This window comes from Podarcis pityusensis (genome assembly GCF_964106645.2).
Source record: "Podarcis pityusensis genome assembly, chromosome: 5".
In the NCBI taxonomy this organism is placed as follows: Eukaryota; Metazoa; Chordata; class Lepidosauria; order Squamata; family Lacertidae; genus Podarcis; species Podarcis pityusensis.
The window spans coordinates 84660225-84680105 of record NC_138032.1 but is presented as its reverse complement, the minus strand read 5'-3'; the positions used below and the strand labels follow the sequence as shown (position 1 = coordinate 84680105).

General features: G+C 39.2%; 1 protein-coding gene across 1 annotated transcript in view; it reads left to right on the top strand.

Annotated features, from left to right (window-relative positions):
- The window catches only part of LRMDA (leucine rich melanocyte differentiation associated), a 755532-nt gene that overhangs the window by 5330 nt on the left and 730321 nt on the right, over positions 1-19881 (top strand). Inside the window, 1 exon segment of the mRNA XM_081007691.1 lies at positions 10532-10632. Within this exon segment, the coding sequence (XP_080863817.1) occupies positions 10532-10632 (101 nt within the window).

Genomic DNA, 19881 nt, shown 5'->3' with positions numbered 1-19881 from the left:
GTCTTAATACAGCTTAGAAGATCTACATGGCCATGGGGTTCTGGAGCCTCAGATCTCTTTAGTGTGCCTGAGCATCTGTAAGTTTCCTGAGTACTGTACAAGACCATGGGCATATGGGAGAATCTCTTATGTTTGTAGCCTCATGTATTCTCTATGAACTTATTAAATAAACAAAGAGCCCCTCCCCCATAGTCTTAGAAGGTGATAGATTGCAACTTTGAGTGAAGTCTCTTCTCCCTTTCCTTGGAGGTAACAGACATAAGCAATATTTATGTGCATGGGTCCCAGACATCACCTGAAGATGTTAAGTGCACATAACATGAATTCCTGCCTGCCTGCCTAAAAGGGTGCACTGCTTCTTTCCAGAAAACCAGAAGGACTTGTGGTCCCACAAGCTTCATGTTCAGAGAGATGTCAAGGTTGTTTTGCGCTGTTGTTTTGATATGACTTTTCAGTGGGAATCAAAATACATTTTAGTGCTGGGAGTAGCACCCTCTATTACTTCTTCATGAAGCTCATAGTTACACTATGAAACTCTGTCTCACTGGTGGCAGTGATGGCTTTAAAAGAGGATTAGACAAATCCATGGAGGAGAGGGCTATCTATGGCTACTAGCCATGAGGACTATGCTCTGCCTAGTTGGAGGAAGTCATGCTTCCAAATAGCAGTTGATGGAGGAGGAGAGTGCTGCTCTGCTGCAGGAAGGGAGACAGCTGTTGTGCTTGGGTCCTGCTTGTGGATTTCCCACAGACATCTGGTTGGCCACTGTAAGAACAGAATGCTGGGCTTACCCCAGCACAAATTATGTAAGCCACTCTCCATATCACAGTTGCATAATGTAGCTGGTGAAATGGTGCAGAGTTTTTCTTAGACTTTGGTGAAAACTCCCCAAATTCCGGTCAAACCATACTTATGTGAGATGTACATCATTGTGGGCAAACTTAAAGTGTGGGGTTAATCTACTGCAGCTTTCCCTGGCGTCCTCCAGCTGTTATTGAACTACAACTCCTATAAATCTGGCCCATTGGCCATGTTGGCTGGAGCTAATGGGATTTGGAGTCCAGCAGTTGAGAGGGTACCTGGTGGGCAAAGGCTTCTTTACTACATTGGGTGACTGCTGTCTTCAGATTCTGACTTCATTATTTATATATAGGCAAGGAGCAAACTTCTAAATCCTTGAACTGTTTTGCTCTGAAGCAGCCTTGGGTGCTATTTTCTTAACAGATGTCAATAGTCCTACTTGTAGATTTGTGATAATGATACTGATACTGATAAAGCTGCAGCTTACTCATCTGCATAACTAAACACTCCAGGGCTTTAAAAGTCTGCTCCTCTATCATATAATTGCACACCACTAAGGTCCTGCCTATTTTCTTTTGAGTCCAAATTCCTACTGACAATAAACTTCAAGCGTACTTCCCTTACCTCACACTTTGGCCATAGTGAAGTTGGACACACATTCTGACTGCAGGGGAACTTGGTATTTTTAAGAACCCATTAACCCTTTGTGCATCTTACAAGGTTAGAATACATGCTGATCTTCAGCACATCCCTGCACAAAGTGCCTGTTTGGTGGGGACAGATTGTCTCAGTCTACTTGGTGCCCACTGAACCTTGTAAATTGGTTGGCTGGACGTGCTCTCCAATCATTCCATGCAATTTCTGAGACTTCTTTGTGTGGCAGCTTTCCCATATTCTAATATCCACATGGTTGAAAGCAAAACCATATGGATATTGTAAGAATAAATCTGTGAGTAAACCTGCCACACAGCTGTGCTATGTAAGTCAAGGCAACTTCTGAAGAGAGGAACAGCAGTTGTGTGGAGAAGCTGCTGGAACTAAACTGGGTTAATTTAAAGGAATTGTCAGATAAACTTCACCCCAGAGTTTCAGGCTGTTATAAGTCTCTGCTAATCTTTCCTGTGCTTTCTTTCTTTGTCTGATTTTTGGCTATATAAAAGTACTTAGATCACAAACCTAAGTGCTTTCTCATGGAGAACAAATTCTACTAAAACTAGTGAGTCCTTCTAGGACATGTAAGTAAACATGATCAGGGTGGGAATGCAAACATATCTACATTCCATGAGTATCAGTGGAATGTAAGTACTTGTGTGTGTAGTGAATTTTCCCTAATGCTAGAGTACAGGGTCCCATTTGTACACACAACTTCTGTTGCTGTACTTCTATATGATGCTAGCATTTCCCCTTTGTGTTGCTACATATATGGAAGCCCTACTTGGACTCATGGGGCAATTTCACTGATTTGTAGCATGCATGTTATGAACTGGAGTTCTTAAGTATATTCTTAAATATATTCAGAATTGCTTCACCCAATAACACCAGATTTTCAAACAGATTATTTTAAGAGCTATATGAAATGGTGGCTTTTGTTATGTGGCGGTGCTGTCTTTAGGCATGGCAGTGCCCAGCTAACTTTGTCATTGCTTTAAGATCTGTACCTTCCTCGCAACCATTGTCCTTTACTTTGTCCCCTGAGTCGTCGTCGTCATCTTCTTTAGTGATCACTCATAGCTGAGTAAGATTGTCTTCCATGAACATGGTCTTAACAGTGAGTCTATAAGTGACTGTGGAGGCCAATTCCTCTAGACGTCCTTCCACAGTGGGGACATAGGTTTCTGGGTGGGAGTTGATTGTGATGAGGGTTTGCCAAACATGCCTTCCTCTTAACACATTTCTCCCTTTTATCCTGAATTCGAGCATCTTCAAAGTGCATGACACCTTCGGTAAAGGCTGTTCTCCAATTGGAGTGCTCGCAGGCCAGTGTTTCCCAGTTGTCAATGTTTATACTACATGTTTTTAGATTTGCCTTGAGAGAGTCTTTAAACCTCTTTTGTTGACCACCAGCATTACGCTTTCCATTTTTAAGTTCAGAATAGAGTAGTTGCTTTGGCAGGCGATAATCAGGCATCCGAACAACATGACCAGTCCAACGAAGTTGACGTTGAGTAATCATTGCTTTGACACTGGTGATCTTTGCTTCTTCCAATACACTGGCATTAGTTTGCTTGTCTTCCCAAGTGATGTGTATTGTTTTTCAGAGACACCGTTGATGGAATCTTTTTTTTTTTTTAATGATATTTATTAAAATTTCAAAAAAATACAAGAATTACACAAAAACAAAAAATAAAAATACAAAAAAATACAAAATACAGCAAGAAGAATAAAAAAACCCCCTTATTAAGATATAACAAAGCAATGAAAAATGAAAAGAAACAAACAAAATAAAAATAGTTAAAAACACATTAATTTTCCATAGCATATCTTCCTTACACTTATTTCCCAGGACCTCCTCATACCTCCCTTTTTTGTATTCCAGTTCAATTTGTTAGTTCAGCAAATCCTTACCATTAAGCTTTTACCCATTTATAAACCTTTTTTCATATCTCTTAAAGCATTACAGCTGGAGACCACTTAGTTTCTATCCAACATCCTTCTACGATTCATTAATTTTACAATACTTCTGTAAATAGTCTTTAAATTTCTTCCAGTCTTCTTTCACCGACTCTTCTCCCTGGTCTCGGATTCTGCCAGTCATTTCTGCCAATTCCATGTAGTCGATCACCTTCATCTGCCATTCTTCCAGAGTGGGTAAATCTTGTGTCTTCCAATACTTTGCAATGAGTATTCTTGCTGCTGTTGTAGCATACATAAAAAAAGTTCTGTCCTTCTTTGGCACCAATTGGCCGACAATGCCCAAAAGAAAGGCCTCTGGTTTCTTCAGGAAGGTATATTTAAATACCTTTTTCAATTCATTATATATCATTTCCCAGAAAGCCTTAATCCTTGGGCATGTCCACCAAAGGTGAAAGAATGTACCTTCAGTTTCTTTACATTTCCAGCATTTATTATCGGGCAAATGATAGATTTTTGCAAGCTTGACTGGGGTCATGTACCACCTGTATATCATTTTATATCATTTTCATAATATTCTCTCTTAAGGCATTACATGCCGTAAACTTCATACCTGTGGTCCATAACTGTTCCCAGTCAGCCATCATTATGTTATGTCCAACATCTTGTGCCCATTTAATCATAGCAGATTTCACCGTTTCATCCTGAGTATTCCATTTCAACAGCAAGTTATACATTCTTGACAGATTCTTAGTTTTGGGTTCTAACAGTTCTGTTTCTAATTTTGACTTTTCCACCTGGAAGCCAGTTTTCTTATCCAAATTATATGCCTCCATTATCTGATAGTAATGAAGCCAATCTATCACTCTGTTTTTTAGTTTCTCGAAACTCTGCAATTTCAATTTATCTCCTTCTTGTTCCAAAATTTCGTTGATGGAATCTTTTGAGGAGTTGGAGATGGCGCTTATAAGTGTAAACATAAGAGTAGCATCCTGAAAACCAAGGATGAACCAAATGCTTAAAGATCATGGACATAAAAAATAAACAAATCCCCAGTACCAGAAATATCATCATTAGTGTGTAAGTTCTGACATCCTTGGTGGGCCATTGAGATTAAAACACCTGTTTATAAACTCTCATTGGACTGGAGTTAGTCCAACAAAACAGTTTGGTCAAAGAAATAAATTTGTGTTTTTTATGCCATGTGGAGCCTTCACTCTTCAAAAAGGACCTCACCAGGCCAATTTCAGTTGTGCAGCAGCTATTAACTAGCTATTGTCTTTATCTGGATTTACTAACTTGAGCTCACTGGAGCAGACAATAGAATAGTTGCTTGAATCGGGAGCTTCCCTGTGCAATCCTCTGCAGGTCTGCTCAGAAGTCCTAGAAAATTCAACTTCCAGGCCAACATTTATAGGATTGCAGTCTCGGTTGTGCTTTTACAGGGCTTGAATCCACACTAGAAATAAACATTTCTTTTGACTTTGAATTGGGTTTGGGGGGCTGGCTGTACTTTTTTGCATTTTCCCCTGGTTTATATATTAGGTGACCCCATGTATTTTTGAAACAGCTGGTTTTGCAGAAAGTTTGTTTACTCCAGTGCTTTTGAATATATAATTGTGGTAGTTGTGGTTGGATGTGGCAAGGAGTGCAAGTTTGTTCCTTGGAGGCTTTATGCATCCCTTTTGAAGTACAAAGTACTCTGAAATGGATATGTATTTAGTGGTGGGAAATTGTAATAGCACTTTTATGGTACTCTAGAGTGTTCAAACAATGAATTATCTCAGTTTTTTTTATTATGACTCTTTAACTTTATGCTTCATAACTAGTTTCTTGATTATAACAAATGTAAAATGAGCGCCTAATCTCACCTTTTAATACTATATTTTGTCAGTAGTACAATCCTACTAACTGAATTGGCCCCATAAGGTCTTGGGACTACTTTCTGTTGGACTTCATTTGCATGGTGGCAGCTCTATCATGAAATGTCTTCCTGGCCAAGAAGAGCAGTAGTTGTTGGTAGAAAATACTGAGTTTACCTAGCACTGCTCTGTTCCAAACAGCCATTTCATCTGCTTGTATCAACCAAAGAGTCTTGTGTATGTGTGATGGCAAGTAGAATCATTCTCCCTGCCCGAACTTCTAAGGAAGATGATTAAGGTTGCAATCCCACTTACCAAGGAGTAAGTCCCATGAACTCAGTGTGATGTTACCTCTGAGTAAACATGTATAAGGGTGTGTTGCCAATGCCTCTAAATATAGGACTGGATGCTGTTTAACAGAGGTGTCACCATCTGTTGAGTAATGAGGTGTAATTGTGTCCTTTTTATTTAAAAGTGAACTGATTTCCCCCCCTCCTGTGCATCCTACCCCAGTTAACTTTGGTCCAGTGCCATATCTAATGTAAGCAGTGCCTATAATTCCATCATTAATTTATCCTTCTGAGTTAATGATTCCCAGCTGGCAATCATATATTGCCTTAATTAAATCAAGCACCTTTTTGCATTTCCTGAGAGGGCAAAGCTGGACTCTTTTTTCCCCAGAGAAGGTGAGAGCACCTTGCTAAAAACGGAATGTATTTTTATTTTATTTTTACGTATTTATGAACACTTTAATAAAAATATGTAAGTTTTAATGAAAATATAAGAATAAAATTAGCAAAAAGTATCCATAAAAACATCAAGAATAGAGATGCTCTTTTGATTCGACTAATCTCTGAGATAACGCTTAAGTGGTACAGCTCAGATTGTCCCAGGAAGCTTCTCCACCTGTAACTCCTGTTATGTAATGGCTGTCATGTCATAGCCAATGCAATCCTATCTATGTGCACACAATTGTCTCCAGTAAAGATTCAAAGCAGTATACAGTGGTACTTTGGGTTACATACGCTTCAGGTTACAGACTCCGCTAATCCAGAAATAGTACCTCGGGTTAAGAACTTTGCTTCAGGATGAGAACAGAAATTGCGTGGCGATGGTGCAGCAGCAGCAGGAGGCCCCATTAGCGAAAGTGGTGCTTCAGGTTAAGAACAGTTTCAGGTTAAGAACGGACCTCCAGAATGAATAAAGTACACAACCAGAGGTACCACTGTACAGTATTGCTAATTTCCCAGATTATTGCTTTCAGTGATTATGTGTATAAGATATGCATATGTGTGCACAGACATACTAGCATATCCGTTAACAATAAGATATTCAAGGTTCAGCTTTGGGATTGGTTATGAAAAGCATGTTATTTCATGCAGTTGTACCCTTTCTATGTAAGTTCTTGCCCAGGAAATACAATGTGGAAAACAAACAAACCCCTTACTCAACCATAACTTAATTGGGAGGTCCTCTTTGACACAAGCATAGGAGAGTTAACATCTGGCTCTTTGAGATTGTTCTATGTCAAGCAACTGGAAATCTGAAAACTGACACTGGAAAAGAGGGAGTTTATGTGCAGCATTTTCTCCTGATGATAAAAATATGCTGCTGTCTTTTCCAGCCCCGAAGTGGTTACATTTTTGTGTGTATTAATCTAAATGCTTCTGCATGCACATGTGTCTTGTAAATAGCTTTGGGATCCTTTAGGGTGAATGGCAGCAGACAATTGGAAAATGTTTACTGATTCTGGAGTGGGATTCCAAATAATTAGATTGAAATCTCTCTTCCTTTTGCTTTCTGGAGACTGTTAAAAGTGAGCCTTTGTCCTGAAGTAGAATTTATTGCAAAGGAAGGGATGACAGATGCCTTGAGAAGGGAGAGGAAATTGCAAGAATGAACTCTGAGCTTTTTATTTTTTCAGCTCATGTATTCACAGTAAAACTATTTTCTCTGTAGTTGACTATCTCTTTCTCAGATGAAGTTACTGAGCAAGGATGAATTAAAGGGGATGAAGTGCTACATTATCAGACTGCAATCATTTTAAGACCAGCTGAACCACAAGGGTGATTTGTAAAGTTAGGGGATGCGGTGGCAAGTTGTCATGTAGAGTAGGTTGTATTTTGAAGAACATGAAATATCATCCAAACACAACTTGCCTGACTCTTATTTTCTTGTTCTTATCTGGAATTTGAAGAAATGGAAACTTAAAAGACAAATGGGAACTCCCTAAGACCAAGTTCTTTAAAGAGTGCACTCTGAATCAAGCATAGACATTGCTTTGCTGCTTAAATTCTTCTGGACTAAATAGGGAGTTATCGCAAATTAAACTTGCAAATACATCAATTTTCAAAAAGCACTCGGTCAGCCTTTTCTGAAACTTTATGTAAGTGGTTTTCTATAGAGGGATGAGCTCATATGGATTCATTGGAGCTTCTGATTAAGCGCTAAAACTTCAACTGTTTTATGTGTGGCAAGATAAAATTTCAGTCTTGTGCAACACTATTCATTGTTTAATAACTGCTGTATGTGAGAGCTTAAGATTGGACTTCCTTTAATCTTGTAAGTTATTATGTATGGCAATAATGTATTATCTTTATTAAGAGTCTGGCATCTTGTTGTAAACATCTGTGCGAAATCTATGGGAAATCAGCATTCCTTTAAATTTTGATGTTGATGTATATTCACAATGTACTGTTCTATTTTATTTTTTATTAGTAAGAGATGTACTTTTTTGTTCAGTTTTCTTTTTTTCCCTATTCCTTTTCCTAAGTTTTCTTTGTGTGTCTATGTTGATTTTTAAACCAATAAAGATTGAATTAAAAAAAAAAATTTTGGGATGTTGTTAACTAAGAATCTTGCTTTAATAGGCATTGATTGCTAGGAGGAGCTTGTTTTAATGTGCATTGGTGGCGGGGGGCTGCTGGAAATGTAACACCTGCTTAGGGTTGAAGTTAAAGAGAAGCAATTTGGTAGTTGGAATGTAGCTGTTGAAAGTGACAGAAGCCTGAATTTTGCACCTGATGATTTGCGAAAGGAACAGGGTGGGAGGCTGTAAATACACGAAGGTTGGTTTCGGAGAACAGATACTTATTTGAAACATTTACAGCGTGCCTGCCTGCTTTCCCATACTCACTTTGTATATTTAAAAACAATGTAGATGAAAACAAAAGTAGATGAACAGAAAAGTGCTCCACTTACTACTCTTTGCTTGCAAGAAACAAAATCTTTAAAAGATGGTTTCTGGAACTTCCTTCCACACTGGGAGGTACGAAACACTATAGTAGTTTCTTTTCAACTGTCTTACATAGTTGTGATTCGTATTTATTACTATTACTACTATTTATTAAATTTCTAGACCACCCTTCACCTGAGGATCACAGGGCGGTTTGCAATATAAAAGCACAAAAATATACAACACAGTAAGAAACAAAAGCAATACCTCCCACTGTTTAAAAGGCCATATATTGTTTAACCAGCCAAAGGCCTGGAAGAAGAGAAGAAGAAGAAGAAGAGTTTGGATTTGATATCCCGCCTTTCACTCCCTTTAAGGAGTCTCAAAGCGGCTAACATTCTCCTTTCCCTTCCTCCCCCACAACAAACACTCTGTGAGGTGAGTGGGGCTGAGAGACTTCAAAGAAGTGTGACTGGCCCAAGGTCACCCAGCAGCTGCATGTGGAGGAGCGGACACTCAAACCCGGTTCCCCAGATTACGAGACTACCGCTCTTAACCACTACACCACACCACAGAGGAGTGGTTTTGCCTGGTGCCTAAAGATGTGCAACAAAGTGCCAGGTGAGCCCCCTAGGGAGAGCATTCCCCAAGCAGGGAGCCACTGCAGAAAAGGCCCATTCTTGTTTTGCCACACTCCAGATGTCTCGTCCAGTTAGGTTCATGTTTAACTGATAGGGTATTATGGTATGAGCTGTCCTGAAGATTGCTGCCTGATTTCTCCCCTCTGTTTGAGAACCCATTAGGTTGTATCCAGTGATAGACAGACTCAGAGTAAACACATTGAAATTGATGGACATGGCTTGCTTAGGTACATTAATTTCAGTGAATCTACTTTGAGTAGAATTTATTTGGCTACAACCCATTGTCGTGGTCCAGCTGCAGATATGACAGTGTACTAATGCAGAGTTGTTACTGGTAGGTTGGGTGTGGAATGAGTACACATTTTTGTTTCCAGGTGAGAGCCTTGAGTTACTGTTTCTACATTTTACATTTGTACAGTAGGTTTGCAGACACAAAGATAACAGCTGGTAGACAAACATAACTTGGGCTGGATTGGATGATACAGACCGATCACTCTCCTATGTGTAATGGCAGGGGGTGAGAGAGCACCTTATCTTGCTGCTCATGCATATACCTCAGATACCATTGTTTATCCACGTTTTAATAAAATATTCACTTAAGGTCTACATGTGCAAAATTCAAAGCATACAAATTCACTTTACACAGTTGATTCTCATATAAAATTGTGTAGTGTCTTCTGAGCTTACACTCACTGGATTTTCTGCATGCAGGCCCCATTGAAACATTTTTCCATTGCTTGGATAACCTTTGGTGTTGGAGGCAAGGTAGGAACACTCCTGCTTTCCACCAGGTGTAGGGGAAAGATCTGGCTCTGTAATATCCAATCCAGCCCATAGTGGTTAAGAGACCCAGGAAGCCCTCGATTCAAATCTTCTCAACCGTGAACACACTAAGGTGGCTTTAGGCAGCCTGTTATCTGTCCGTTTCAATCTCTTCCATCTGTAATATCCTGAGGTAATTTAAGTGAAGTACTATGACCACATGAAAACGAACTATAGAAATAAATTGTTACTGTTTTGCAGATACTTTAATGTGTATTGGCCCTAAGAAATGTTGCCTGTCTCCTCTTCACCCCCTCCCTTTACTCCCAAATTTTAGGGTGCTTGGCATCTGAACAAAATAAACTAGACAATAAAACTGAGGCACTACACTAATGATGTTATGAAGCAGGATACTAAAAAAAGGCTATCTCTTAGATACTCTGCTGTTAACTCTGGAAAAGTTAATTACAATTTAGTAAATAAGTTGTTCTTGGAACTGCAAAATATCCAACTTGAGCTGACCATGGAAGTTGTTAAAACAGATTCATAATGTGACAGGTGGAGCTAGACTAATCTCAACAGTGCTAGCAGTTTATTGTCCTGACAGTTGGGTGAATACTTTCATTTTGTTTCCTGCATATCTAGATTTTCGAGGCAATAGATGTCTGAAGATCGCAAATCACCCAGCTGCTAAACTCTTTTGCCCTTAATTCTTATAGGTATCTTATATCGGTCAAGATTGCAAAGAAATCCCAGCATTCCTAGGAAGAAACTATGGACGCATTGCAAAAAGACTGGATCTTAGCTTCAACTTGTTAAGGTAGGTCATGCTTTGGGTTTGACCATGGAGCAACACAAATGAAGCCTTTGCATTTTTTAAAGAAAGTATTTGTTTTACTACATGTCATCAATTTCTGTACTGATGTATTGTTTACCCAATTATACGAATAGTGCATTAATATAGAGCTAGTCTGTATGCAGAAAAGAGTTTATGGTTAACACTTTCTTTGGATATTTCTTTGGAAGAAGAATGAAGAGGAGATTATCAGTTGCAAGTATCATTTTGCAATGTAATGGATGCAGCTTACATTGTACAAGAAATTTGCACTATTTTTCATCTGCTTCTGCTGAAAGAAGAGATGAATGAAAATGTGTTCTCAGAACAGATCAGGAATTGCTAAGTTCTCTGAACTGTCTGAGACTTTGCTGAGTCTCTTCCAGAGTGGGATTGCTTTAGAATAATTTTTAAACTCAACTTTCCTATTTTCAGATATGAAATGTATTTCTTGAACAAGCGTGCCAATTTACCTATCTAATTGGTTGCTGTAGCAATAGGAATGTATTGGATTACAACCAAATATAGCCTTTTAACAACAGGCGCTTAAGTTAAAGCCATATATTCTATATGCCTTTTGCACGGCAGAATTATGTTTGCTAAGAGATACATTTTTGTATGCCTTTCTCTGCACATATGCCAGGATACAAAGCGCTATCTCTTACTTGAAGGCTAGGGCTACAATCCAATGCACAAATACTTGGACATAAAAACAGTTATTTACTTCTGAGTAAAATGTGTGTTTAGGAGCAAGATAATGGTGCAATCAGTTTTTTTTTCATGGAATGGATATTAAATGAGTGGTCATCAGAAATAGTCATAATTTAAGGCAGCATTGTAGAGCTAAAGTTGGAGAGTATACATTACTATGCTGTCCACCTGAATGGGCTCAGTGGATTATTTTGGTGACCTACAGAATGATATCTCCTGGATCCTAGTGTTTGCGATGAATTTCTAGTCCCTGGTTCTAGTAGAAAAACCACTATAATCAATTCTATATGTAACTTACTGGCTACACTTGCATGTCACATTCTTAATTCTACAAACTGTGGCTTGAACTCTACTTGCAATCCCTGTTTGGAGTTCTTGCTCAAACATCTTTTGCTGATGTGTAACAGCAAACTGGTTTAATCAAACCAGAAAATGTTCAGCTAAACTGAGCACACACAGGGAGGAAGGAAAGCATGAATATGGTGTTACAGTAGTTCCTGATCCTGGCAGTATTTAACCTCAGATATATTTCCCCACTCCATGTTCTCTCCCCGCCTTGGATAAGAAAGCCTTTAACTTAATGTATATATTGGTCCCAATTCAGAGCTTATAAGTAAAGCCTTCAACTTGTTTCTATGTACTTCATGTTTCCTTTTAAAGAATGCTATTTTAAGAGAATCTGGGCTGGTTTGGATGTAACATCCCCAACTTGCTTAACCATTGTTTGAGATCATGCCTTCTCATCGTGCATCTGCTTTAGCACTGTAATCCTGATTTATGCTTTGAACAGATTTCTGTTATATCCAAAATGTGGGTTTGGTTGCAGCCTGCCCTTTCTCCCCTTCTTGGAGCTGCAGGGTTGATTGTTGGGGTTATCAATTAGTCTGCACAGAGCCCTCTGGCACATGTAGATTTTAGGTTTACTATAAATTCTATGCTTGTTCATCACCCATACTGAATAATTTACCTTTATTACCAACTTGAAGGGGAACCCGTAGCAGTAGGGAATTCCCTCCTCTTTCAGGGCTGTTATAAATGGTCAAAAGGATCTGGGTTATGTTGCTTCTTTGACCCAATGGTGTTAAAATTGCACTGCTCTGTCCCTGGGTGTGTCAGATGAGTGAGAGTTGATGCCAGATACTCTATGCACACATTCTGTGTATGTCAGAAAGAGGAGTGAACTCAGATCCATGCTATTCCACAAGAAACTGAGGTACATCTATCCCTTACAAGATGTGTGTCTAAATCCACATACATGTCCAGCACTCATACAAACTCCCAAGAGGTTTAGGATTTTTATTGGAGTTAAACATGTGACTGTTATGGTTGTGTGTTCCTACAATTGACCTTATGCTCACAAGAAGTTCATGCACCAGATAAATAAATAAAGATTAGTTTATTACTTGAAATGAAAATGACAGAGTAAATGGATGCTGCTTTCAGACAGCAATGTTGCAATATAAGCAGGCAGCAAATCATATAGCATACACACCTTGATTCTGAGAGTAAAAAGTATTCCTAACCATACCAAAAGCCTAAAGAGTGGGTGTTACAATTTGCCACACTAAAAGTAAAGTGAGAATGTGAGGGGGATGGTTTTTCTGTCCTGAGGTAAACAGTCTGTTCTAAGTCAGGGATCTACCATTAAAATCCAGTATTAGCCAGGCAACAGAAATGTCTTGGCCACTCATCTGTTCCATGTCCAACAAGAGTGAAAAGGAAGGTCCTGTTGGAGTTTGAGCTAATCTGGGGTTTAATTATTTTGGATCTGTGTTACCTTGTGGAGAAGAGAGAGAGGTCTTTGGGATGAGTAAGTGTCAACACCTTTATTCCTTTGTATTATTATTTCTTACAAATTGGTATCTGTTTACTATTCTGTTTACCTTGTTAAATTTGAAAGTGAAAGGACATGACTCTAGTGAGAAATGACACCCAGTTTATATATTTATTGAATCATGAATTTACCTTTGGAAGAAGATTATTTTTCTATGTGGAACCCTAATCTTTCTTACAGGAGGTGAAAATTAACATTTTCTGGTAACCACATCAGACCCTGCCTAGTTTTTGCAAATGTGCTAGCAGTTTTATTGCTGTACAACAAAAGTTTAGTGTGCTGATCCTGTACATTAACTCCTGGGAGGTCAGCGTATTTACTCATACCTTCCTGGAAATGTTTAAGACAAGGACTGGTACCAAGGTCATAATGAGAGTCTTTTTTATATCACGCTATACCAACTTCATGGATGCCATGATTTGCTTGAATGAACCATAGAAAAAGTTTGGATTGCCAAACACCATTACACTCCATCTCATCTTTCTCTAGAATCCCCTTCAGGCCAAATCTCCCTCCCCCCAATTTTTGTCCTTCAGTTTCAATTCCAAGTCCTCAGACACCATTTTTCAGCCACTGTATTTGATTGGTTTTCAAGGCATAAGAACAGCCCTCCCAGTCTACCAATAGGGCTTTACAGATTTTAACTCCCTTATCCCTTTGTCACACTGTTTGTCAGTTTTGTGCCTTAGAGCCACCCCATATCATATTGTCCTTGTCCATTTCATCTGGCAGCTCTGCAGGTTCAAGAGAAACAAGTAAAGAGATATAACTTATTCATTTCCACAACCAACTAGAATTATTTATTTTGTTTCTAACTGGCTTCCAGTTTCTTGGCAAACTGTACTTTGACATTCTATATGAATCTGGCACACAATGGTTTCCTCACACACAGGTTGCCTTCATACAAGGATCAAGCACAGGTTTTATTGTGGTTCACCACTTATGATAAATTGCTGTACATGAAGAGAGGATGTTAGCCCAAGGTTCACTGATTTCCATTCAGCTATACATGCTGTCATGAGCCTTGTGAAATTGTTTTGGTGGGATTGGTCAGAGGGGGATGACAAATAGGGAGAAAATGGGGAACTAGAGGAACAGGATCTTGGGAAGGGGCCCAGTATGCTACGAGATCTTAGTTTGGATCCAAGGGAGGGGCCAAGCAGATTGTCAGAGGAGAGGTCTGCCCCAGTGTCACCGAACACACCAAGCATAATCACAGCTGGCTTGTGCCCTGTGCTGCCTCTCACCAGTGAAGAGCCTCTCATCTTCGTCAAAGTACTTGTAGAAAAATCAGTGAACCAAGCCTGTTGCCTCCTTCCCTGTCAAAAAGGGTGAGAAGATGACTGTGCCAGTCTAAACAAACTCCGCAAATACAGCCTACTTGGAGGAGTGCCTATCTGCTTGCCCCGTCCTGTGGCTCGGGACGCCAACTGCACAAATGACTGTGTCTGCCCCATTTTTCCAAAGGAAAGCTTTGGGGGGCATATCAAATGTTGGGACAATGTCTTAGCTTTTGCCTAGCCATGGACTTAAGAGAGATGTGTCAGCTGTTAACCTGAATGCTTTTTACGCTGGCTTGTGTATCGAACTGACCTATACATTAAAGCCTTTGCCAAAAATGAAAGTGGTAAGCTGAGTACTGTGGCTGCTAGGATGGGCAAGGACAAATGCAGTCATTGTTGCCTGTACTTATTGCTTCTTGTGGATTTCTTGAGATAGGCTTGTGTAGCTTCTGTTGACCAAGTGGCTTCACGGTCCTTCCTAATCCTACTCACTCTTCTTTCCATCCGCCTGACTGCTGATGGAAATTAAAATAGCTTGCATTTCCCATTGTTCCAATTTGGGTTCTTTTCTGAGTAGCAATGATTATATTAATTAAGGACTTTTTGTCATCTCTCTCTCTCTCCTTTTTATGGTAATTCCTATGTGAATATAAATCTTTAAATGTAATTTTTAAAATAGTATGAAATATTATGAGAATCTGGTTTTAATGAGAGATTTCTCATGGTTCCTGGAAAATTTTAAGTAGAAAAATGTAAGGTAAAATTACTGACAGCAGCTATGCAGATTCCTCCATCTAATTATTCTAGGGGAAGTAAACAGACCTTGCTTTCAATTGAGTAGCTGAAATGAATTAGGTTGACAATCTTCTGACACATTTGCCTACTTAAAAAATTAGGAGGAGAGAAGGCAGCTGAATACGTTGAATGTTTTGATGAGCATAACAAGAAAAAAACCCTAAAATTCATTTGTATCTTGCACTAGCTATATGGGGCATATGAACTGAGCTGATAAAGGCATGAAATTCTCTGCTTTGCTTAAAAAAAAATATTTGAGAGACAAGGGGTGCAACCCAGAGAAGGTTGGGGACACTAAGTGGTCATGAGAACAGAGGCCAAGGATAAAAAAAAAAAATGTGCTGGTAGCTCTATGTGCCCATAGCAGCTTTTGTCTTGTGTTCAAGAAATATATTGGATTCAAAGGAAATTTGGGATGTGTCCTTAGAGCAGCTGCTGTTTCAAGAGCAAACACTTTTTGAAGTGGCAAACAATTTTTGAAGCGGGAGGCTTTTACAAAAATGTCTTGTGATGTGACTCGGGGAGTTTGTAATTCAAAGACCCAAATAGTGAAAATCTGAGATTGTTTAAGGTAGATCTTTAGGTTCTACCCATAGTTTAAGTCCTATAGATCTCGGTAAATGAGACCTGATTGCTGACTGAGAGACGGAAGTATTGCTTGAACAGAAAGGAGAATTGGAAGCTAAAACATACAACTTCAAGAGGCAGCTGTGAAACTATGATGCTATGAGGTTGCCAGACCTCTTTTAAGCTGCCAAAGAGTGAACAGTCATGCAGTTGGTAGGGTGCAATGCTATGGCCAATCTTCAAATGAAATATTTGAGTGTTTGGCACAATATCACTTAGTTACCTTGAGATTCTCTAGAGAGAATCCCTAATCTATTTGTCTGCTGCCAATACCAGTAGAATTTAGGGTTGATTCCCACATGCTTTTTGGGTGCCTTCATCTGCCCACCTGCAGTAAAACATGTATCTCCCATATTGGTCTCTACAGCCATAGCAGGTGCTGTAACTCTCCAATGGTTTGACCAAAAGGTGCATTCTTCCATTGTCTCCCGAGACAGATGGATGCCAAAAGAACAATTGGTGACTTTCAGGTGAATGTGTGAACAGCGTGCTTTGGAAAATACTGAGTTTAAATAAACAATAGGGTGATGGGAAAGTTCTGTCTGAGGTGGCTTATCTCTGCTGCTGGTTCATTCATGCATGCAAGTCTGTCAGTGGTGGATCTGCAAATCTGAACAGTTCAGAGAGACTCCTAATTTTCTCTAGGGTGTGCTCAATAATTTTAGAAGACAGCTGGAAGAAGGGTTGATGATTTTCCAAGGGTGATGCCAGTCAATCCATTGTTGAGGTCAGAAGAACTCAAAACTCTCTTCACAAGGATGCACTTGTGAATGTTACTTCTGCTGAAGTGTCAGACAGCATTTGGATTCCATTTTGCAGGTACCTTCAAGCTTTTAAGATTTGCCTGGGACACCACTTACTTCATCGCTGTTACATCTCTTTGCGTGGCTTATTATTGTAGCAACAAAAGAAAGATTTAAGATAAAGCACGACATTCTCATTATAGTCCTTAAGACGAATCTTCATTCACTTTAATATGTGAGAAAAATGCACTATTGTTAAAACTTTTCTTTATGGGTACATTTATTAGGTACTGGGAATATTTTCACTGTAATTGGGTAAATCTTAATAGTAGCAATTGCATATTTATCAGTGTGAGAGGCTGTTATTAATGTAGCTGTCATGCACAAACACATTTCTGCATGAAATCCATTTAGTATGTGCATTATTCGGTCTGGAATGTCACCGGGACATCAAAGCCCCCCTTAGGCATAAGAGCCCAGTGCCCTGCTGCGGCTGCAGAAGGGGCTTGATCAATAAACGTAACATGTTAATGCGGAGCAAATAGAATAAAAGATTTTCTTTGACAAGACATGAAAAATCACCTTGTGTCAGCTGGCATGGCGATGCCATTTCAGCAGAGACACTTGCAAACTTGATCTGACAAGTAAAGAGGAGAGATGATGGTTATAAGGTGCTTTTGTTTCAAACTTCTTTTTTGACCTGTCAGGCTTTGAAGGAGCCTGAATGGCCCTTTTTTGTCATGTGAAAATTGTAGTCTTAGGCAGTTATGAAGCAGTTATCTCTTCTCAAATTGTGAATGCTGCTGTTTAATTGATTCACTTAGCATTTGAAACTGTCACGCATTAATAATTGCTAAATCCTGTAGGTACTCTCTGATGTGTCATGCTTAAATGTGTAGTTATCAGAAAATTAATATCCTTAATGAACCAGCGCTTTAGACTAGCATTGCATGAAATTCTCCTTTGCCCTTTCATTTGCTGAATGTATACCAGCCAGTTTTCAGAGTGAACCCCTCCTGGAGGATGGTGCATTCTTTTTGATGCCCGACAATTGCCAGATTTGCTTTGGGTACACAGTGTGCTAAATGACAAATACAGTAATTATACTGGAGTTAGTAATTAACATAATTATAGTCAATTATGACAAATACAGTGCAGAGCTAAATAAATGAGAGGGGGGAGAAATTAGCAAGCTAATTGATTTATCTTGTTCGGTGTTTGCAACTGGCAGTTGTAGCCTTCCCCCCCCCTCCTTGGGAAATAAAGTGATGTTTACACATACTGGATCTTGTTGGAAGCCGTTCTGTCTTGCAACTCTTCTGCATACTTTTCTAGATTTCTTTTTTAAAAGACTGAAACTTGGGAGGGGGAATTTCCTCCACCTTACTTAATACTGAGGTGTTTTTTTATTGCCTAAAACTAACCCACTGAATTTGGTGCATGTAATTTTATTTTTCTTAAACAGATTTGCCTTTGCTTATCCACCCATATAGATTTTGTTTCTGCTGTAAAGTATTTGAAGCTTATTGTAATTCTCTTCCCTGTGGCTTGTTCGCACAGATTGCGTCAAGTAACTAACGAACTTGTACAATTTAGTTTGTTGTTCTAAAATCATCCAATATGAGATGCTTGCCTGTATTTCTCACTTGAATCAAAAGCTGTTCTGATTGAAAACTCTGATAGAAATTTCAGAGGGTGCTAACGCTTTCTTGTGTTTAAATATGGATTTATTTCAAACAGTTTAGAAAAATAGGGTCTGGAATGAAAAAACGCTACGCATGATTTTCAGCATGTTGATAGGAGCTTTCCAGCTCTCTCTTCCTGGTGGCATCTTATAACTCCCCTGTCCCTGAAGATAATGGGCCTTTTGTATCAGCACTCCTTAAAGTGTGAAGGGCTACTGTCAGTAGTATAAACAAGTAACCGAAGTGCTGCCTGGAAGTAACCTATATAGGCAGGTCCCTCTAGAATTCAGCCAGGAGCTATATTACACACACACACACACAGAGAGAGAGAAGAGCCAGTGTGGTGTAGTGGTTAGGGGGTCAGACTAAGAGCTGGGAGACCAGGGCTGCATCTAGACACATCAAAGAAGTGTTTCAGTTAAACATGTTTTAAACTTTGAGAAATTGCATTGGCAAAAATGGAACTCCACAGCGCCATCTGGTGTTACAGTGTTATAATGCATATACAACACATATAAAACACTTTTTCTTTACCAATCTAGCTGAGTCCCAGGGTTCAAATCCACACTTGGCCATGAAGATTGCTAGGTGACTTATGGCCAGTCTCTGCCCCTCAGCCTAATGTACCTCACAACATTGTGGGGTTTAAATGAAGAGGAGGAGAAAACTATGTATGTCACCTTCAGCACCTTGGAGAAAAAGGTGGGATATAAATACAAACAAATAAACAAACTTTTTATCCTGCCCCTTTTCCTAAGGTTGCCCAGTAAAGTAGTAAAACAATAACATTAGAAACACACTTAAAGCATTTTAAAACAATAACATCTAAAACAGTCAATGTTTTTGGCTCTATCAACTTGGGTTGGGAAAAGCTTTTGATTTCTCTTTTTTTTCCTAGCCAAATGCTCAGTTTTTCCCATTTTTGTATCAATTTGCAAAATTTTCTTTCAAAAAATCTGCACATTTTCCCTAATTCAGGCATGTTTCTAGCATACTGTATGTGATGGTATGTGTATATGCATATCTCTGTGTTAAAATATTTCAGTTGGAGAAGAGAACTGTGAGTTTCAAAGGATAAATGTTTTGGTTTGTTTATTGGTTCAGGAATTGCAGAATAGGTAGGGTTCATGTTAAAATGTGACCTGAAAGAATTTCTCTTCCATCCCTAGTATATGCAGAAGGAGGAGATTGAAAAGGCACAGAGATTTTTCTAGAACAGCAAGGGGTAACTCTGAAATCAAATGTGACAAGGGTACTGGTCCAGACACACTTAAATGCTCTCTCTAAAATCACCATTCAAGATGCTGACACAGTAAAGAATGATAAGAGGAGCAGGAAACTGCTACATCATGAAAGCCTTTGTCTTTTACTCTGTACTTTGCTCCCCCTGCTTGGTGCTGAAGAAGTACCCAATGTGCTGCAAAAAGGAGGTGGCAACCTCGGTAACATTGCAGGCACAATACAATTTGGTAGCTATTTTTGTGTGTGTTAGCCATGCTAAAAAGAGCCACTCTGATGTCACTCTGTCTATTACGTGAAGTGGCGCAGACGATTGT